The sequence below is a fragment of the Bombus vancouverensis genome, unplaced genomic scaffold (assembly GCF_051014615.1).
Source record: "Bombus vancouverensis nearcticus unplaced genomic scaffold, iyBomVanc1_principal scaffold0026, whole genome shotgun sequence".
In the NCBI taxonomy this organism is placed as follows: Eukaryota; Metazoa; Arthropoda; class Insecta; order Hymenoptera; family Apidae; genus Bombus; species Bombus vancouverensis.
The window spans coordinates 393,418-416,538 of record NW_027468917.1 but is presented as its reverse complement, the minus strand read 5'-3'; the positions used below and the strand labels follow the sequence as shown (position 1 = coordinate 416,538).

At 35.7% G+C, this 23,121-nt stretch overlaps 1 protein-coding gene across 2 annotated transcripts; it reads right to left on the bottom strand.

Moving 5' to 3' along the window:
* Positions 1-2,848: 2,848 nt before the first annotated feature.
* LOC143304192 (omega-amidase NIT2-A-like) lies at positions 2,849-12,184 on the bottom strand. Of its 2 annotated transcripts, XR_013060889.1 has the most exons (5): positions 12,047-12,184; positions 7,209-7,393; positions 6,648-6,816; positions 6,140-6,373; positions 2,849-4,335 (listed from the first exon to the last, which is right to left on the bottom strand). XR_013060889.1 is itself a non-coding variant. In XM_076626572.1 (4 exons), the coding sequence occupies exons 2-4, from the start codon at positions 7,290-7,292 to the stop codon at positions 6,240-6,242; spliced, it is 387 nt and encodes a 128-aa protein (XP_076482687.1). In that variant the 5' UTR covers positions 7,293-7,393; positions 12,047-12,184; the 3' UTR covers positions 4,524-6,239. The 2 variants fall into 2 exon arrangements, 1 of the variants encoding a protein (XP_076482687.1); XM_076626572.1 differs by lacking the exon at positions 2,849-4,335 and having other exon boundaries at positions 4,524-6,373.
* Between the last annotated feature and the right edge of the window lie 10,937 nt (positions 12,185-23,121).

The following is a 23,121-nucleotide window of genomic DNA, read 5'->3' as shown; positions in this document are numbered from 1 at the left end:
AAACACCGACAACCCTATCCCCAATGTCATTCCGACATATATATCCACCGAAAATGCGCTCTTGTAGACAAACGCTCGATTCGCGTCATAGCTTTTAAAGCTTGTCGCATCTCAATCCGTTGGAAAAAGTTTTTCCTGTAGCATATTTTATTTTTACGAACCAACAAGGTCTTTGTTTATTTCCTTCTTTTTTTTGCTCCAATTCCCCCATTGTTTTTTCAAGGATAGTATTTCAGAGCCATTAGTCAAGTTCATTGTAACAATAAACGTACGTTTCGGAAACATTTTGTGCTGTGAAACAGAATACACTAAAGTTTGAAGGTCACATCGATTTTCGAAAGTTTATAAATGGAGGTGTATGACAGTATCACCAGCTGTTGCTGTCCAAGTAACTCCAACATCGAAATACTACAACGATTCCAATCGAAAACGCTAAGAGCCTTAATAGACGCACCTTGGTATGTTACCAACGAAACCATCCATCGCGACCTCAAGATATCTACAGTCAAAGAGGAAATAGCAAAATATAGCGACAGATATAGCAAAAGAGTCAAGAAACACCGAAACCCGCTAATCACTGGACTACTCGATACGACGGACCAGATTCGATTTCTTTTTACTACAGACATGCAAGAAATTCCGTCTTGGAAAGCGATGTTGCGATTTCGAATGCCTGGACCATATAAAGAACATTACCGGAACTGGTAAAATTTATGTCGTTGATGATAATAATTCCTCCACGACTCATGAACAAACGCTACTCTGGGCGATGAGCTTAATGGTGCTGTTGCGGCTATTTTAATTTTTCAACAGGGATCCAGATGGCGCCGTTGACGAAATTCTTTCATTATAAACGTCAACGATCAACATCAGCCATCAGGGAACGAAGAAGGTACGCTGTAACGTGTCTGAGTAATTATACCTCGAGGAGTACATACAGTTATGTAATGAAGATTCGTATGTGAGTGTTTGTTTTCTTATTTATTTTCCCTTTGTTTCATTTGAATGGATTTTTGTACTCAAAGAGCGAGGTAAGATTACGTCAGATACGTTTTTACATATGCTAAAAAAATGGAAAATGATGACGATGAATCAATGACACGTAGAAAATTATAATCTATTGTATTGCTGTTATCTAATGGTGTTGTAGTTGACTGTATGGTGGATGTATCTAATGGTGTTGTAGTTGACTGTATGTTGTTCAATATTGCTATGAAACTCTTCTGATTCATTGTCACTTATACGAAGGATGGAAGTATACGAAATTGATAAAATTATTAATAATATTTACGAAGAGAAAGTAAACTGTTGGATATATGACAAAATAATTCTATTTTAAATAAGAGACTGGTCAGCGTGGTTATTTTGTTTACAAAATCAAACGAATTTAATGAATGTAATGGTAAGGAAGTAACTATAAGTGGCTGTTAAACTATTTTTATGCTTGAAAAGTAATTCGCAAAGTAATGTAAAGCAGTACTACTGAGTTGTACATAACCTCTTTAAGAATTTGTTCTTAACCTCTTGCTTCATAACTTCCTTAATTATACTCTTCAAACTTATTGACTACTTCGATGTTGTTACGAACAGAAACTGATAAAATATTAATCTTAAATATAGATTGAAATGAAAGCTTGTCACGTATATATATATATATATATATATATATATATATATATATATATATATATATATATATATATGTACTACTTACTCAAACTATGGATCACATAACCTATACAAAAGAAAGAAAAAAAAAATTATTGTACACTATAAAGCAAGAGGTTAAATCTTTAATCTGTTAAGAATTAAATTTTTTATTGTAAGTGCGAAAATTATAAAAGTACCAAGCGAAGCAAGTACGGAATATAGGGATATAGGAAGCGATGGGGAACAGCAAGTAACTCCAACATCGAAATACTACAACGATTCCAATCGAAAACGCTAAGAGCCTTAATAGACGCACCTTGGTATGTTACCAACGAAACCATCCATCGCGACCTCAAGATACCTACAGTCAAAGAGGAAATAGCAAAATATAGCGGCAGATATAGCAAAAGATTCAAGAAACACCGAAACCCCCTAATCACTGGACTACTCGATACGACGGACCAGATTCGCAGGCTGAAGAGGCACTACCCGCTAGACCTAAACGTTAGATTCATTTAATTATCCAAATTAAGTATATCCACTTACTTATAATACTTATAAATTATACCTATCTATAATAAGTATTAACTTATTGTAAATAAACAGCCATGTCACTGCGCCACGCCAGAAAAATTACTGAAAATTCTCAACGCGAGAATTGATTGTATTCCAACAAATGAATAAAAAAAAAAAGCTGTTGCTGTCCCCAAGCGCCAAAATACGTTCTGACTACTATTTTATGCATCTCACAGAAGTATGTCTTCATTCATCATCTCCCATGTCATCCACCAACGTGTTCTTAACATGTTATCTCCTAGTAAAATATTGATGTTGAGTCAGATATCCAATTGAATAATCTTTTCGGTGTCTACTATAAGACATTTAAAACCAAGGCTCGTACACACGTGTGCTTATACGTCAGATGTAATACTTAACACGAAACCTGCTTATATTAATATTAAATTTATGCATAGTAGGATGTTCGACCTTTGTAAAAATGAAATTATAATACATACAGTTTCACCGTGGAAAAGTGAATCTTTCTAGCATGTCCACGCAAATGCAGGGGAGGGGAGGACTGTGCATGCACCAAACAACTTTACGTTCGTAATTTTTCACACAAATGTACAACTGTAGGGAAATAATTATCTCTGATTTTTCGGATGTTAGGAATCGACAATATCGCATAACGGAATGCTGTGTTCTACGTATTCTATTTTTGTTACGAAAGTGGTACAAACGAAGTCCACATAAGAATAGTACAACAAAATCGGTTGAGGTTAGGTTATCGTGCAGATATCGCGGCTTTTGCATTGGAAATCACGCAACTGCCAGTCTCGTCGTTCCTTGTAAACGAAAGAAAGGTATTGTAATCGGTCGGAATTAACATAAAACTCGTCGCATGCGACCATATGGCCTGAATGTTGAATAAACGAGAGTAGAGCGCGAGCTATGTGATTCTAACCGTTTAGGCGGAAACTAATGATTGTAACCAGAACCGAGATATATGCCAATATTACTTTGCTCGACAAAGCGTATAAGATGAGGAGAGAATCGCGATAAGGTAGAACAAGAGACAGATATTCTCTACGTAAAGCAAGTCTGTCAACTAGATTGAAATCCTATAGCTATAACTACAGTGAATCCATATTCTGGTCAATTGTCTTTTCACAAATGAAGCTTCTGAAGAACGGAATTGATACAATAACTACTGTTCATTCATAACTACTGTTGTAAAAATCTATATATTTGTCTATCTATATCTATATATATCGATCTATATATATTTGTCAGAATGTCATTTTATCAAAAAACCCATCCTCTGTGTTACGCCGGGCCTCTCTGCCTGGCCCAGGTCACACACCGCGGGCCAGACGGACACCAGATGTCCGCCTTTCCGTACGGCGTACCCTCAATATCCTTAAGCACCCGTCATAAACCCGAGTCACTTGCCTGCTAAGGTCCTTCAAAACAAACAAACATCTGTGTCCGAAGAATTTCTAAAGACTATTGTCTACTACGGCGGGACAAGGGAAAGTTAGTTTTCTCACGTGCGCTGCAACTTTCCTCCCACTAACCACTTTCTCTCGAGGGCGGTTAAGACCCTTCGGTTAACCAATTAACAGCGAAACCTGTTTCCCTCACTCTCTTAACTAACATCGGCACCAACAAATCCGATGGTCCCGTGCGCTAGACACACCCATCCTTAGCTTTCCTCCGACACAGCATCGTCACTCAACTTCACTTCTTCTACATCGTTCAAAAGTCAACTACTAAGTATACGCTAATGCCCAGCGGGGCAGTCTAAGCATAACGCGAGAGTCGGTCTCGGTATTGTCGAGCATACATTTCCTCTCCTAAATATCTCATAGTGCTACGTCCACTAATACACTGAATCCACTTATAAGAGCCCTGCTCTAACGCACATATCTATCTTAGCTTCGTGCGACAAGTTGTTAATTACTTATTTCTCTCCGTCAGTGTAATCTAAGTGCTGGAAACATATAATTTATAATTCTGTGAATCACAGGGTTATACAACCTCAATCACCCTTATTATCTCAACGGAAATCAGGGGATCGATCAACTCGTGGTGTCGATTGTTATAATCGTAACGGGGATTTACGACCCCCGTTGACGTCTCTCCTTGCGATTACGTCTCCCCGCGATTGGTCGAAGAAACACTCTGTAATCATAGTTTAACGAAGCATAATTAATAGAAGAGGTAGAGCGTTAAGTGGAGATGATTTAATCACAGTTAAGTAGATAAATCTCTATATTAGTCTCTTTAATTAAAATGTCCTACGTTTTATTTGCGTCATTTTTTTTCTTCATCCAATTTAAAATGTTTAAATAACAATAGCCTATACAATATAATTTTATGTAAAAAAATTGATTATACCATGTTTATTACAGATATTTAACATTTTTGTGTACATACAAAATTTAAATTATACCTCGCTTGAGAACAAAAATTGTATTTGTTTTCCTAACATGTACTAATAATTATTGATCAAACTAGAAAAAGCTGGAGGAGATTACTTAGGAAGATTACTTAGCATCTTATATTCCTGGCAAGAGAAAATGAAAAATTCGTTTCTTCTCTTTGCTTCCCTGTTCCTTCTTTCCTCCTTTTTCCATTTTTACATCGCTTTGTTTTACATCGCAATTTACATTTATTTGTAAAGTTTGAATCTCCTCGATATTGAAGATGTTGAAGCTGCAAGTATGTATTTCATTTTAATCCATTCGAGACCGAGATTTAATTGTAAGACGATACCTAGGTGTCGGTACGATCTGAATGTTTAGTTGGAATGATTCTGTGTTTTACTCTCTCCAGGGTATCCTTTTCATACTTTGATTTTAAATCGATGACAATCTTAAATAGTATGCCTCATATTTTTAAAATATAAAATTATATACTATGTTATTCTATAATGTATTATGTACAGTTATATATATATATATATATAATATATTGAAATATTCAATATTCTATATTGAAAAAAATATGAAATTAACATGATATATACATTACTACATAAGTTATATATAAAATATGTATATTATACCCTTGCCTACTGACTGATATGAATTTCTTTCGGTCTCGAATACGTTAAAAGAGAGCGCAAAGAAGTCGAAATTACTTATTGTAATTAGTAAAACGACCTGAGAGGCAGACAGATACAAGAAAGAAGGAATATTATATTAGCGGCATTATCATGTTTTTGCTCTCTTTAAGTCTTTCATCGAGACAGACAATCTACAGGTATTAATCGACCAATTTCTCCAAGCTGATAACTTCGAATTGATGTTTATATATAAGAAGTGTTATGTGTTAATCTGTCTAAATGTTTAAAAGGTGTTATAAATTAAATGTTGTTAAACGATACGTAATTGCCTTCTGATCGTAAATTTTACTATCAAGGGGTGTTTTATGTATGCGTAATCATTGTGAATTATAACAATTTATGTGATCGATATTAAAGGTGTTTAAAAGCATGTATTTTTTTCTATATTATTATTCTCCTATATTATTATCCTATATTATTATAGCATTCCTATATTATTATAATATCCAATTACATGTTGATACACAAGATATACAGATTATTATTTATAACGTTTTGGTTTTCTTAATTGAGTCATTCATTTAGTACAAATGATAAGAAATTAGTAATAATTCACAAAAAAAGGATATGGTAGTAGAAATATTATAAAAAAACATTTTCTCTTTTAGTGTAGAGTTACTCCTTCTTACAGACAGTGTCGTACAAATCTGTACGTCTCTGAGAAAATGTAGGTATCTGAGCCCTTACTTCCTCAACAACTTTTACATCTGATAGAAAAAAGAAACATACGAAGTAATAAGTAATGCTTACTAATAAATTCAACAAATACAGAGGAAGATGGCTAAATCGATAAATTAACGAGACTAAAAATTAATTACATCATGGATCTCTCGCTTTTAATTTTAAGCTGTAAATTACCGATATCGGTGACTGCCATATTCTCTTGAGTTTCCAAATCGTAAAGAATCTTTCCCCAGGGATTGGTCAACTGTGTATGTCCCCATGCGACGTAACTTGCTTAAGGAACACGAGCCGGTGATATGCAGGCAACGTATAATTGATTATCATTCGCTCTGGAACGCTGAAGTAAAGACCAGTGCAATGGTCCAGTGGTCATATTGAATGCCGCTGGATATATCAGCATTTGGCAACCTAACCCAGAGAAGCAGGAAATATGAAGCCACCGAATACCAATTATCTTCGTAGTTGCACGGTTCACATTCCATCATTTCTGAATATGCGGGGACAGTCCTCTTATTGTGCTTTTAATTCTTTTATTTGTTTCATTTTCAGCAAATATACTGGTTTTTTAAATTAAGCTTCTTTTTATACAGAGTTACAGATTATATTAATTTTATATAGAATATATTTAAGAAAGATATTTAATTTTTTGCTAGTTAAGTATTGATCGGTTAAGTTACTGTACCTTTGTTCCGATAAATGCGTGCCATTTCCTCGAATCTAATATCATAGCAAATGCCAATACCTATTTTGCAGCCCTTCACATCGAACGTCGTTAGGGAGTTACCAGGACTGAGTGAATCACTCTCTCGAAAAGTAATCTTATTAAGAATGTCGATGTCGAATAGATGTACCTAATAACATAAAAATGTGGTAGCTAATTCTATTGCTGCAACTTTTGTAATTTAATATCAAAGTTACCAACTCCTAAACTTTAATTATTTTTTATTTAATAACTGACAGCGTTTTTATCACTTTCTTTTATTAAAAAATCTTATCATTTAATAATGTTTAAAAAGGAGAAAAAATAAGTATTTTCGTATGTGAAAAATTTATACAACAACAAACACATTACAACAAAAATGGGCGTTTCCCGTATCATAACGTATTTTATAAACCGTAAATTATAGAATTGGTTATAGTATACGTATGTACATATGTATATTCCTAAATTATTCCTAGATAGAGTCACTTTCTTCACCCCAATATTTTCAACTTCAAAGCCATAAAGGAATATATTACTTACCTTTCGGTGTCTTGCTATCAAAGTTCCATCGGGACCCCAAATAGTACAGGTATTGTACAATTTATCGCCCTCTATTTCAGGCATCGTACCACCAACTACATAGATGTTGTTTTCTTTAGCTGCATTCGATGAAGCAACGCTCGTTTCACCATCAGGAATACTCTCGGCGTATTTTGGAAAGTACTCTGCATTGCAATATTTCAATTAATGAAAAATAACTGTCTTTTGTTCCAACCATAAATTAAATTGAAATGTTTGTCAGTTTTTTATTTTCTAAATTATCAAAATAACTAAGTTTTATATTTCGACTTAATTAAATATGCAATTACTTAGCTAATAGTATATATAATAAATTGTTTCTACAGGTTCAAAATGAAAAATGAATATTTAGAAATACTTAATTACGACAATGCTATTTGTGTTAGCATCAGTGGCTTGTTACTCAACGACTTTGCTAGTACTTTTTGAAACATAAAGTTAGTTTTCAATTAACACTTATACTAGAGGCGGAATTATAAATGCAAAATAATTGATAATACTAATTTATAAGTACCTAATTATTAGTATCTTAAAAAATATATTTATACAAAAATCACGATAATCATGAAAATGGGGAAATCCTATATTCTCGACTCAATTCACAATTTATTTTGTATATTAATTAGATTCCGCGCTCATCAGTACGTACTCACTGGCGACATCGAGAAAATGTATCGGCAATTCCTCGTACGACCAGAGGATCGGAAATATCAAAGGATATTATGGCGCAGCGCGAGTGGAGAAACAGAAACATATGAGCTTAACACCGTAATACTCTTATCATAGAAATAGAAGCAGTCCTCAATTCCCGCCCGCTAACTTCTATCTCCACCGATCCAAATGATCTCCTAGCCCTCACTCCCGGACATTTCCTCATTGGCGATTCATTAATGTGCTTACGTGATCGAGATTTCAGGGACATTCCATCGAACCGACTCTCCAAATGGCAGCATATCCAACAGCTTAAACAACATTTTTGGAACCGCTGGCATAAGGAGTATTTGAACGAGCTAACCAACCGCAATAAATGGAGCAAGGGTGGACACAGCATCCAAAAGGGCACAATCGTCATCCTCAGAGAGGACAACGTTCCCTCCATGCATTGGCCTCTGGGCCGAGTTATCAAGGTTCATCCAGGCGCCGATGGTGTCATCCGGACAGCTACAGTTCAGACGGCAAAGAGCATTTTGGATCGGGGCGTCAAAAGGCTTGTCCCACTGCCAATTCAACCCGATCTCGAGAAACCCGAACAACTAGCCACCGAGACGAAATAAGATGGGAACTTCAACCACACCTCGCTAGTTTGATCGGTACCCTCTCAACGGGGGGAGAATGTTACGCCATGCGGCTTACCATAGGTCATATTCTTAACTATCGATCGCGGCACTATAATGTCGCAGACGGATCGTCGCGTCTGCCCGGCAAACAAACATTATAGTGGCAAGCGCATGGTTCATTAAGCAGGGCGACTTCCAGAAACGTCGACTCGTGGCCCGTATTTTACCTCGCGTAAAAGAATGTGGCGTGATCCGAACGTAGCGGGGGTCGCCTTCCAGAAAAAACGAAAAAAATCGAAAGGCGTTCAGAACTTTTCGAGAAGTCGAACCGTCAACACATGTGGTATGTCGCGCATTACTTATCAACCAAAACGCAGTTACATTTTTTTTGTTCCATTTATATCTTTCTAGTTAATAAGTTGTTGAAATAAACATTAATTTATTTGTGTTAATTCTGTGGAATTTCATTGAACTACCCTTATTATCATAATCGAAATAAGGGGATCGATCAGTTCGTGGTGTCGATTATTTAATCGTAACGGGAACTTACAACTCTCGTTGACGTGCTATCCCGCGATCGCGTCTCTCCGCGAACGGTCGAAACAAAATGATTCACTAAAAACTGTCCTGAATTCCTAAGAAGTTATTTACCGCAAAACTGACAAAGTGTTTATTTAAAAAATGAGGTTGAAGGTAGTCCTTTTCTTTCATTTCATTCATTTTCATTTTCTTTCTTAAGTATGGCTAACACAATATCTAATCAATTAAAATTTTATATTTTCACGTGAAAAGTTTCTTTAGATAATTATTATCAACATGATGACTAACTCTTACGGATTAATACGTGTCTGTAGGGCAATCCGGTGGACTTGATCGGCTTTTTACTTCGAAAGTTGAGTAATCGGTGTCGCTTTCTTACGCATCTTTGAACTGTATAAATGTTTTAAAATTGTTTGATCCAGAATGTACCACACCGAACAATCAAGAAGGCAGGTGCCTTGACTACAGAAAATGTAAACCTCTGCAAGAAATATGGCAGATACAGTACCGTACAGCCACCGATTTTTATAGACGATCAGTGTGCAGATACCAGGGCAATGTTACGATCGTTTGCTGTCCGGACGATCCAAACAAAGAGAAGAGAGAAATTTTAATAAAAACTGTGTATAAGTATAAGGCTTGGCGACCACCATACTGTAGTTTTAGCAACGTCTCTCATACCAGGGTGGTCGATGGTAAACCAGCTGAACTTGGTACGTTTTATGTCTTTCTTTCCGATTAATAATAAGCCATTTACTGCAAAGAATGAACTTTAAAGGCATTAAACAGCACATCAATGTACATTTCAATTAGACTAAATAATAATGCTATGATTTTATCGGTAGTAACTTTACTTATTAACTTGAATTATTTCTTTCTTCTACTCCATGTTAGGAAGAGTATCTTTTTGCTTGAAATAAAAAATTGATATAGGAGTAATAATATGGATAGAGATCAAAAACTGTTAGGGCAGAAATTACACGTTTGAACTTTATAGTTCAGTATAGTTCAAATAGAAATTATATAGAATTATTTAATAATTTCTATTCCAGTGGAATAAAAATTTAATTTCTGTCTTTATCAAATCTCTATTTCAGAGTATTTGTACGTATGTACTTATCGTCTGCTGTATGATCGAATATCGAATAGATAATAATCGTTGTTACTCATTATGTGAGAAAAAATTATGTATATTCACAACTATGACTATTGCATTTTAGGCGCTTGGCCATGGATCGCTGCATTAGGTTTTCGTAATCCCCGAAACCCAGACAAACCACTATGGAAGTGCGGAGGTTCCCTGATAACGGCTAGGCATGTTTTGACCGCAGCACATTGTGCACATATGGATGGAATAGAAAGCATACACAATCATAATATTGCCATTCTTAGATTGGTGGAGGAGGTGCCATTTTCGAGTAAGTCCTCAAATATATATATATATGCTATTGAGTATTACTGAAGTATCATATCCTGAAATTTCTTACTGTACACATATATTGTGTCATAAAGCGTGTACAATTCTTTCTCATACTTTTGGTCATTCGTTTCCTGCATTTTCATTTATTTTTTTATTTTTCAGGGTACGTATATCCCATTTGTACGAAAGAGCCCCTACGAAAGAGCAACTTTGTCGGCTATAACCCCCTTGTTGCTGGATAGGGAGCATTAAGATATAGTAATTGATATCAATTTTATAATAAAATTAAACAGTTCCAGTCTTAAATATCTTTCTTATTTTCTTCGTAGGACGACCACGACGTAATGCATTAATGGAAGTACAAATGCCAGTGATTAAGAACGCCGAATGCAAAATAGCTTATTCCAAATTTCCTAATGCACCTGATATCACTGATGGTATAATATGCGCCGAACATGCTCAGGGTGGAGAGGATTCTTGTACGGTAATTAAGTTACAGAGTTACTACAAACTATACGGTATCTGAAGACACGTCAATTCGAATTAACATCAAATCGACGTCTTAAACATTAGAAATAATAGATAAACACAATTCAATAGTTTTGCCCACTTCTCACACCTCATTATGGTATTTAATCTAATTTCCTTCTAATCTTAGTTTTGCTCAAAATACATATAACATGTACATTATAAATTGGAGCATTTCAATACACAAGTCAATAGAAGATTATTACTGTATATAAGTATAATTTCAATACAATTCGATCGATATATTTCAGTATCTTTGATTAAAAATTTAACGATCCTTTCAGGCTGACCGCGGCGGACCACTGCTGATACAACATGAATTAACCTCGTATTTAATAGGTATTGTGTCTTATGCTTATAAGTGCGGCACAGCTGGGTATCCCAGCGTTTACACTAGGGTCACATCGTACCTTGACTTCATTCTCCAAGCGATGCAATAATATGATATTACTGTTCCATAAATATCATTGTGTAAAAAACGTAAAGTTGGATTTTCTTATTGTGGAGATAAGAAACAGCTCAAATTTACATTGTTTTGTACGTTACAAATTATAGGCTTAAAATGTACGAAATGTAACTTTGAAACGACACTAATTTTTTACGCACGATAAACCTCCACAACTTAGGTATGTAAAGATGATAAACGTATATTAATTCTATTAATTTGGTAATAATAAACCAACTTTCTGAGAAGTTCTGTAAATTTCGTTTCTGTTGTATCAAGAGAATAATGGAATATTCCACTTAGATCGTATACTTCTTGTATGTACATACAAAATTTTCCGGCTAATCTAAAACACTTCATAAGATAGAGAGCTTCTGGAAATTCGGACACAGAGAGTGCATAAAATACAAGATAAGTCTCGTGTCTTTCAAAATTATTTTTTATTCGCTAAAAACGTCCTGTGTACTCATGCAATCACATGCAACCTCGAAACTTCACTTATTTTTTATCACTTTCCAATTCAATACACTGTTTCTGCATTTTTGACTATATGTAAGAGAAATTTCCATTCAGCCAAAGGTGTACTTACAGATTATAGATTCCTATACGACTCTCGGTAAAAATTTATCCGCACTCCAGATAGTTAAAACTTCTGTCGACCGTATTGATCCATCTGCACTCTTCGTATGACGTCAATATCTGTTCAGTGCTGCTGCGTAGGTTACATTGTGTTACGTCAATTCGTTTGTGACCGTTGCGCGAGTAATGGCGCTTTGCAATGGTGATTTGCAGGAAAACAGTGCAGGATGCTGTGATTCGTTTCTTGTGGTCGGAGGTTATGTTTGATGCCTATATTTATCAAAGATTTAATGCACATTATGGAGAAAGTGTTTTGTCACGAAGTGTGTTTGAATGGGCACAAAAGTTCAAAGAAGATCGCACAAGTGTTATGAAAAAACAGCTGGACGCCCGTCCACATCCACGATGACAACATTGAACGTGCTCATGAACTTATGCTCTATGGAATAGACGAGTGACGCTGGATAATGTGGCAAATCATTTGCAAATCAGCCACGGCTCTGCTTATGCAATAGTGCACGACAGATTTGGGTGTTAAAAAGTTTGTGCGAGATGGATGCCGAAAAAGCTGATGAAAAGGTGAAGACGACGATGCATTCGTGGTTCGCAGCTCAGCCCAAAACATTTTTTAATGAGAAAATACGAAGGTCGTTCAGCAAATGGACAAAGTGTATACAGAAATTGAGTGATTATGTCAAAAAATGATGTATGTCTTTTTTGACAATTGCTTAAAATAAATTCTACACCGACAGAGCGGGTAACTTTTTACTCACCCTCGTAAGACACTTAAATTTCCAATCTATTATGATGAATAAAAGAGCTTATACTATTAAATCTAATTGTATTTTGTTGCATGAGAGTACACGTGTATGTGATGTACATTACCTTCATATCCCCTTGAACGCTTCAATATTGCGCATATATACTATATTTTGTACAGCTTCTATAAAATTTTGTATGTTTGTTTAGGCTGTTAATCTAGAGGCTGGAGTACAAAGAAGTGGCACCATGATGTGGGCTGATGACATTTATAATTATCAAGGAATCACCCCTACATTCGCTCAGGTATATATCGTTGACTATAATGTATTTAACATATATGATTGTTAGAATATTAATAATTAATTTTTAATTCTATCAGAATTTTAATGAAACTGTCCCTTGGGAAGGAAGAACTGATACCTTGATATCACGGTTTGTACATCCTATATGTACGACAAATTTTAGAACATTATATAACGAAGAACCAGATCGTCGTGGCCATGTGATGTGAATAAAAGGACTTGAATTTGATGATATTTTTATAATGTCAGATAACATAACTAAGTATCTTCACAGTAAGATAGGATGACATGGTTTACATGATCTTAATGTTGTTCACTTGAGTGATGATATTATAAGGAAAAGTGTAATATCACAGGTAGGATGATTCATAATTTAGAACTACTAACTCATGTATGTATTAAAAATTAAAGAAATATATTAAATTTTATAGGATATTTATGTTTAGTAACCAGTAATTCAGAGATTGGTATTCATGGTTACTATAACGAGGCTGTAGAAACGCACCCTTTCTTCTTTGCAAATGGTCCTGTATTTATGTCTAAGCCGAAACTGGAACCTCTGAATAATTTAGATTTATTCTTGTCATTTTCTAAAATACTTATCTACAGTATACCATAAGGAATGATACCGTATCACACCTAATCAAGTGCCTTAAGAAACATCAACAGGATATCACAGTAATCCCTTATCGACTGATATGTAAGTAAAAGTTATGTGTCATTGTTATACACAGTTATGTGTTAGTGTTATACACAGTTATTTATCATTTTCTATTAATTCAGTTGTAGCCACTACAATATCTATGACACCGGTAGTAATTATAAGAACAATAATGATGTTCTATAAGAGGAAATGATGATTAGGAACAAAAACTTACAGGTAAGTCAAAGTATATGTTATTTGCCATTTGAAAAGAAAGTTACTAACTTAGAATTTTTTGATAAATAATAATTGTGCAAAATATATTGGATTTCAAATTTGTCAAAAATTGAAATTTAAGAAGCATTGTAATAATATGTGCAAAATATATTGGATTTCAAATTTGTCAAAAATTGAAATTTAAGAAGCATTGTAATAATATAACATTAATATTTTGATTTTTCAGGAGATATCATGCGGTGGATGGATAATATGTAAAAAATATTAAGCAGTATATGAATTTTCATATTGCGTAGAGATAACAAAATGAATTTTAAAAAATGTCGACATGGTAATAAGAAATAGCATCATGACAAAGAATATATAACCACAGTTTCATTTTTTATAAATAAAAATTTGTTGTTCCAGATTTTGAAATATAGTGAAACGTTTAATTAGTATCTTAATATCTTTAAATAATTATTATTTTAGAATCAATTGTAATTGTATCATACGTACTTTTGAATTCGTGCAAGAACATATGTAATTTTGAAGTAGTTATTATTAGGAAATTGTTAGACGCGAACAGTATGCGAAAAGTTAGTATGCAGCGTAATAATTATCAATCAAAACACAAGAATTAAATTCTTGAGGAAAAAATTTCCGGAATTTCTTATTTACACGATTATAAAGAAATCCATAATAAAAAGGAGCTGCTTTCTAATACTTCTCTTCCTTGTAATGCCTATGTTAATGATAACGAGGTTCGACTTTTTGTTTTTAGAGGGATACTGGAAAATTTGAAAGTACAGTACCATTGGGAAGAAAATCACGATATTGAAAACGATATTTGCAAGTAAATTTCCAAAACATCTGTTTTCAAATTTTCGCTTTCTATTTCACATTAAAAGAAAGGGCTGCCTTCTTTCTCTGCAAGACAAAACAAACATTCTGAATCTCGTATCAATGAATGATGTCAATAAGTTATTTTTCTTTTCAGATTGAACAATATTCCAGATTTATTCATAATTTCATACTACGCGAAGAATAGACTTTCATAGGTATATAAAGGAAATATTAAGTATAGGAAAACTCTTTTTCGTTGTAGGTGACATATGCTTCACGGTTGAACACGTGTATTTTTGAACACATATAAATGAAAAAGTACTCTTATGGAGAAAAAGAATTGATACCTTCGATTGACATTAGATAATGTATATAAACTTATGAACAATCACTATCAGTTTGTATTTTAGGTGCACACGCAGATTTGTTGGAGTTCTTATAAAATGTACATCCTGTACGAACGTTTTATTCTTCCAAATTTTACGATACTATGTCTCATATAATAACTATATGGATTAAACGTAATATAAATGATCCGAAAATAGACTCGAACGACATTAATTGTCTTTCTATTTATACCAATATCGAAAATACAAGTAAAGCTGGAGCAATAGTATGCAAGAATGGACTATTTATTATTTTAAAGCAAATCATAGCATATTCAGAATGCACAGTATTATCATGAAATGTAAATGAATCAGTTATAAACGAACGATTTTACTGTAAAATCATTGCCTCCTTTTTTTCATCTGAAATATAGCAGCAATGAGTACATTCTTTTAATATATAATAAAACGAGATATCTTTATAAAGTTACATATGTCATCACTGGTAACTGTTATCTCGTATGACACCAAATATACCGTTAGTATGGAATGATATTTTTATGAAGATATACTTTAATGATAGATTTTATGAATGAAACGTTATATAAGAAAAATTATCTCTTGTTATTCTATGAAGTGTAGTAGCTAATGAAGATTAATTTTACGAAGTATTAGAGCAAAAGAGAATTAAAAAATTAAAAAGATCTAAATAAGATTGTTCGTGTGGCTTAATTATCTCAATTCTGGTACACCACTTGTTACATTCTAACTAATTAGCGCTAAACAATAACTTGCAAATATTAAAGATATTAACACCTTAATATTAACACCTAAAGGTTTTCAGGAAATTTTATAATATTTGATTATTGTATATCTAGTCATTGATTGATAAAATTTCTTGTATAAGCATAGATCGAGGTTGACGTCATACGCAGATTGCATTACAGGTATCGTTTTAATTTATTTTATGGCTAGAATCATTTGAATATTATACGAATAATTATTTCCATTCGAACGATTAATAAATCACGTACCTATAAAAGATATATTATGAAAAAGACGTGACGAAACAAAAAAATATTGGAAATTCCGTTGTCATTAGATCAATTATTTTTGCAATGATTTTTATTTCCATGTAATTACATATGAAATGGGTAATTCATTAACATCTCCTCGAATCGAATATAATTCGTTACACTTCACAACGATTCAAATAATGGACGGGAAATATATAATAACTTTCCTGTCCTTGCGTTAAAATAGTACTGTACAAATCAGATGATACAGGAAATACCCAAAAAACCCAATTACATCCACATTGCATGACAGCACACTTGCAATGGATTTTTGTGATTTCAATGTCACAGACAATGACACAACTAATCAGAACACGTTCGAGGCTATAGACATTGAAATTACCGCGTGTTTAATACGTTTAAAGCATAAATCTAAATTTCACGCGATTATTTCTTTGTACATTGTGAAACTCTTAAATTATCTTAATCGAATAAATAATCCTAATGTAATAAAACATCTTGAAATAGACCTAGATATCTGAAACAGAAACTCGAAGGATAAGAAATCCTAAAAGGTACTAATCCTAAAATAACAAACTCCTAAATAATAAACAAGTGATAAAACCTGTTATAAATAATAAAGCTTACCTGGAATAATCAAATCCTAACTAATCGAAAATAAAATAAGGCAAGCAATTCTTAATCTTTCAAGTAATTTTTCCGAAAACACAGAAAGATAGAGAAATTAAAAAGACGCAGCACAAATTGCAGCACAATGAAAGTTTCAGAGCGATGAATACGATCGTATTAAACTAAATAATTTTCAAAAGTGAAATTACACTGAAACGTATATCGATGATATTTGTCATTTCTACGATCTGTTTCGCTTGATCGTGCTTCTTTTCTGATGTAAATTCAATTTATAATACGAACTAAGTTTCCTTTATTATTATTAGTCCTGCGTCTTTTTAATTCGTCACTTCTTTTATTTCAGAACAATGACGGGCTCCAAGATGCTGTTCGGATGTTTGGCGTTAATTGCTTTTCTGCATCCATTAGTTCACGTTTGTACTTCGAGTAGTACAGCTCAAGGTTTGTACTTCGAGTTGTCTTTTTCCATGCACTTCAAATTCCAATACGATCTGGTCACGTGGCCTTCGTACAATTTCGAAATTTTACCTGTTTGGTAATCGTCAATGAAAAAAGAAGTTATGCGTGACCTCAACACATTGAAACAATTTTTATGATTTTTTATTTGCCGGTTGGTCAGCAAGTTAATGGAAAAATTTCACTTAACTATTCGCGTTAATTTCTTCGGTTTAACTTTTGGGAAATGCTTCGTTAGCTTCGGGAATATTCCAACGATTCGTTTTACGTACAAAATAAGCATGATAAGTATTACATAACGGTAATGTAATATCGGAATATATTAAAGGTGTAATTTTGTCCGATTAATTATAATTTATTAATAATGGATTGAAAATACAGATATTAGTTAGACAGAGAAACGATGTTTGATTAACAGGAAAACTAAATGCAACGCTCGTATTTACAACAAATAACTTGACAACTATTTGGTAACTCTCTCTCTCTCTCTCTCTCTCTCTCTCACACTAGCAACTCTAACACTCGACAACGCTCGCAACTCAATTCTAACGACTCTATGCTTCGACGTCTCGATCAACTCTGATTCTCGCAACACGCACACTTTTCGATTCGCCTTGAATAGCGAAACCGTCCTTCTTCTAACGTTGTCTATTGTTTCCCTCATACCTATGTAAGAACTACCAACTACGTGCCTTTAGTCACGTAGGCACTTTTAAATGTAAACGAACCACAGAAACACGACGTACACGGTTTTTCTATTTTCAGCCGATCTCCAATCAAAGCTATTCTACGATATTACAATCGGCCTTTCCTGACAATCACATCTGCCCTCAGATGTGCTCATCATCGCCGCTCGCACTTACATCACTATCGTCAGCATTCCACCATTTCATGTGATCGAATGCCGTGGAAGTTGTACGTGGCCCTTCGTGCTCCCCCTCTCGCTGCACTATGTATCGGTCATTTCGCAGGACTTTTATCACCCGATACGGTCCAAGAAACTTCGGATGCAGCTTTAGCCCGGGACCCCTCTGCATCCTCTCGATTGCCACTAGATCTCCCGTCCTGTATGCTGTCGCCTTCTTGCGTCTCCTGTTATACGCCCGCTTGTTTCGGATTTGGATCTCCTCAATCCGTATCTTTGCGTCCGCACGCAGCTGATCTCGTTCCTCTTGAAACACCGCGGCCTATTCGTCCTCGATGCTACTGCTCCTCTTTCGCTCTTCCTCTATCTTCCTCTCCGTTCTTTGTTTACCCATTTCACTCTTGTCAGGGGCTTTGATCGTCGTGGCAGCATCGTGACATTTTCGTAGGCTCGGTTCGTACATGGAAGACGTTAACAACTTACCATCTACCGAGACTATGATCTCTTCTTTTTCGAAGGTCTTCACGTTCATCGTGTCCTCGACAATCCCATCGTCGTCCTCGTCATCCACATCCTCTGTATATCGAATCTTCGTATCGATATTATTGGAGGGATTCCGCACGTGCGACTTCCCTTGTCTTTTCGTTCGCCTTGCATTCACTCTCTTCGAGTCTATCCGAAAACTTGAAACAACCCTCACACCCGCAACGCTATCCTTCTCAGTAAATTCGCAAATATCATCAACAACATCCTGCTGCTGTTGTTTAGCCAGATTCTTCCTCCTCGTGATGTTCGCTAAGTCCTCCTGCTGGCCGCAAGAATCCGACGAGGACACCATCTCGTGGTCCACTTTACCAATCACCACGTGTCTTGCCACTATTCTCCGTTCCTCCGACACTTGCTGCACAGCTGCCCGATACTTCTTCAAAACTTCTGCTAACTCTTCTTTATTTTCTTCCAATTGCGACAGTAGCTCAGTTCGTTCGCGACTAGCTACATTAACACGATCTTCTGCTTCGGAACGTTGCCGCAGTACTTCCTGCAACGAAGCCTGCGTCTCATTCGGTTCTTGCTCCAGTGCCTGTTTCGCTTTAACTGCAACTGCTCTAGCGCATTCTGCATCTTCTAACTGGTTCTTCAGCTGTCGTAAAGCTGCTTTACCCGTCGAGTCACCTTTCGATCTCTCCAGCATCGTTTGAGCGTCTCTTAGCAATGCTTTGGTTCTCTTCAAATCTCTTTTTAGCCTATGTTGCATGTCCTTAACGTGTGACAAATCTATCTCACTCGCCTGTGTCTCTACATCTATCTTGAGGACTTCCGGACACTCATCGGGATTTTCGTCCTTTATTCTACTAATAAAAGATTCTCCCCCTTTTATACTTATTTCAACAGTGTCCAAAAAGTCTGCGCCAATAATAAGCGAATGTTGCATCACTGTGTCTCGAACTACGTGTATGGTTATACAGTACGACTCATTGTCTATAATAATGTTCGTCGAAAATTTCCCGAGCGTAAAATTCCTTCCGGAACCGACACCGCCAAATCCAACGATTTCCCGACTTAATCTGGACGCTCCGATTTTCACATGCTGATCTGCTCGCATTAGAGTCAGCTCACTACCGGTGTCTATCAACGCGCTCAATTCGAAATTTTCCATCTTAACATCCTTACCACGCCTTGTTTGTAACGACCGAAACACGCTGTAAACTTTTTTTGAGGGCTCACCCAAATTGTCGCAACTTGATGCGATGTGTCCGTACTCCCTACATTTGAAGCATTTAGGTCCTCTCGACTTGCTCGGACACTCCGCACACACGTGCTCCGCATCACCGCAATTGTAGCATCGCGCCTTCCTCGCATCTCCAGATCGACCGGGTTCCTTGTTCCTCTCGGTTTCGGACAGCTTCGCCACCGGCTTTACCCTGCTACTCTTCGGCTCCTCAAATTTCGTCCTCATCTCCATATCTCTTTTTATCGCTTCGTAGCGCCTGAAACGCTCTTTTAATTGCTCGATATTCCTGGCTCCGTATAGCACAGTCTTGTTCGCGACCTCGTCGGGAATGCCTTGAATAATGTAGTCTATCAAGGATTGCGTATCAACCCTTCCTTGTTTTGCAATCCCGCACATGTGATACATATATTGTTGCAGACTCTCATCTGCTTTCTTCTTTCTATGGGATAACTCGCCATGTATCTGTTGGTCGCTTACTACATTTTCAAACTCATTCCTCAACGCCTCTTTTAGCTTTGCCCAGAACTTCGCGCATCGCTCTTGTCGTACGAAGGCCTGAGCGGAGCCTGCGAGTAATTTCTTAGCATAGGCCACCATGTGGGCGTCTGACCAACCCCACACTTCTACCATTTCCTCGAAGTCTTCCACCCACTGATTTACACTCAGCAGATCATCCCCGCTGAATTTCTCTAATGAGTCTTCCACGTCTTTAAGACTCAACATCGAACCGACGCATACCTTCTGGTGATACTCATCGCGGTCCTGATACACCGCTCGCGTGCCTCTCCTGTATTCTCGCGCGCCTTGTTTATCGTCCTCCCCTTCACTTTCGTCGGAGCTCTCTTCTTCCGACGATACATCGTCTCCTTCTAGGGCCGCCTGTAGCCGCGCGCGTAGTTCGGATTTTCTTCCCGTTACCTTCAACCCCAAGCTAACGAGACGCGCTCTCAGCTCTTTCGTCCTCAGCTTCTCAAGGTCTTCCTCTCCCTCTTGACTGCGTTCGGCTCTCTGCTTGCTTCTTAGATCTCGCTGGTTTGTTGGTTCTTCGCCACGCTTCGAATCCTTAGGAGTAGATCGACCAGGTTTGCACGCTCTGTTCAACCTGGCAACCAGCACTGATCTCGCACCGGATATAGGCAGATTCATCTGTGCGAGCTTACTCCTCAGCTCCTCCAGCGTCAAATTCTCTTCACCCGACAATCGTTCGTCTTCAACGTTTGCCATTTTATTCTATTCTTTTCTACTCCCGCACAAATAGCTCCGTTCAATCGTATCGTTTCTCTGTCTTATTCAATCCCGGACGAGCCCCCACTTGTAATATCGGAATATATTAATAATGGATTGAAAATACAGATATTAGTTAGACAGAGAAACGATGTTTGATTAACAGGAAAACTAAATGCAACGCTCGTATTTACAACAAATAACTTGACAACTATTTGGTAACTCTCTCTCTCTCTCTCTCTCTCTCTCTCTCACTAGCAACTCTAACACTCGACAACACTCGCAACTCAATTCTAACGACTCTATGCTTCGACGTCTCGATCAACTCTGATTCTCGCAACACGCACACTTTTCGATTCGCCTTGGATAGCGAAACCGTCCTTCTTCTAACGCGTTTTTAAAACGCGATGGCGCTATCACTTTCTAAAAGCGTCGTCTTTACATTTCCGATGGCCACGGGCACATCCGACTGCCAGATATACAATGTATTATAAGAGTATCATTACCATACTTTTCATGAAAAGAGCAATTTTTCTTGATAACTATACTCTGTAACATAGATTGAAGTCGCTGATTTGATCCCTCTGATATCGTTGTCTTATGAGAGTCTCGCCTGGTCTTGATTGGTTCTGTTGACTCTTATCGTTGTGAAAAATCGATTCGTTGTGTACCTTTTTTGTATAGAGAATTATTTTGTGGTAGAATATAATGTTGTAATATTTGTGGTCTTTACTTTACTAATTTTGTCACTGAGCCGCTCTTTGGTTCGTTGAGCGATTCATATTCCGCATATATTCCGTACTTGCTTCGCTTGGTACTTTTATAATTTTCGCACTTACAATAAAAAATTTAATTCTTAACAGATTAAAGATTTAACTTCTTGCTTTATAGTGTACCATAATTTTTTTTTTTCTTTTTTTTTGTATAGGTTATGTGATATAGTTTGAGTAAGTAGTACATATATATATATATATATACATATATATATATATATATATATATATATATATTTACGTGACAAGCTTTCATTTCAATCTATATTTAAGATTAATATTTTATCAGTTTCTGTTCGTAACAACATCGAAGTAGTCAATAAGTTTGAAGAGTATAATTAAGGAAGTTATGAAGCAAGAGGTTAAGAACAAATTCTTAAAGAGGTTATGTACAACTCAGTAGTACTGCTTTACATTACTTTGCGAATTACTTTTCAAGCATAAAAATAGTTTAACAGCCACTTATAGTTACTTCCTTACCATTACATTCATTAAATTCGTTTGATTTTGTAAACAAAATAACCACGCTGACCAGTCTCTTATTTAAAATAGAATTATTTTGTCATATATCCAACAGTTTACTTTCTCTTCGCTTTGTCTCGTATTACGACTTTATAACGGTGTTTCTTTAAACTTTAAACGATCGTAATAAATGTATTTACGGACGATGACTGATATCTGATCTGTGTTAAAGTTTCAACTAATTAGTGCCCCGTTACTTTGGACGTTATGAAATGTTGTATAACCAAAGACTTATCTTCTCTTTTGGTAGTTGCATAAGAGAAGACTGAGCCATTGAAACGCTCGAATAGATTAGCTGATTCGCTTAACGTATTTTTACTTCCGACGAGCTAAACACAAGCGCAGAAAGCACATAAGGAATAATACAGAAACGTCAAACGTATACAGAAATATATTTCGTAAAAGCATTAGTACGTAACATGTCTTTATAATTCTATTTATGTATAGTAAAATGGCTTGTGTCCATTTTCATGAATTATAACTGACATTTCAAAGCATTCATGTAGATATGTAATTCTCGTTAATTAATAATTTAACAATGCGTCATGAAACGTATCATTTTCGTTTCTTCCTTTGTTTCGTTATACACAGGAACGAATTTGTAAATAAAGATGTATAATCAACGATAACATATGACAGCGAGTATAATAACTGTCAGCAAAGGAAGAGGTCGGTAAAATGATTGTGGTTGATTTTAGTGTATCGGTAAATAAGCTTTGACAGACGTTGCCGGGGGACTCGGTGTCGGTGA

What these genes read in the sequence shown, in the direction of transcription:
- LOC143304192 (XM_076626572.1), bottom strand. Translation starts at nt 7,292, where the DNA reads ATGCCTGAAATAGAGGGCGATAAATTGTACAATACCTGTACTATTTGG. An exon ending in TGATAGCAAGACACCGAAAG is followed by an intron (nt 6,817 to 7,208) that starts GTAAGTAATATA and finishes TTATGTTATTAG; the next exon opens with GTACATCTATTCGACATCGA. An exon ending in ACGCATTTATCGGAACAAAG is followed by an intron (nt 6,374 to 6,647) that starts GTACAGTAACTT and finishes TCTCTGGGTTAG; the next exon opens with GTTGCCAAATGCTGATATAT.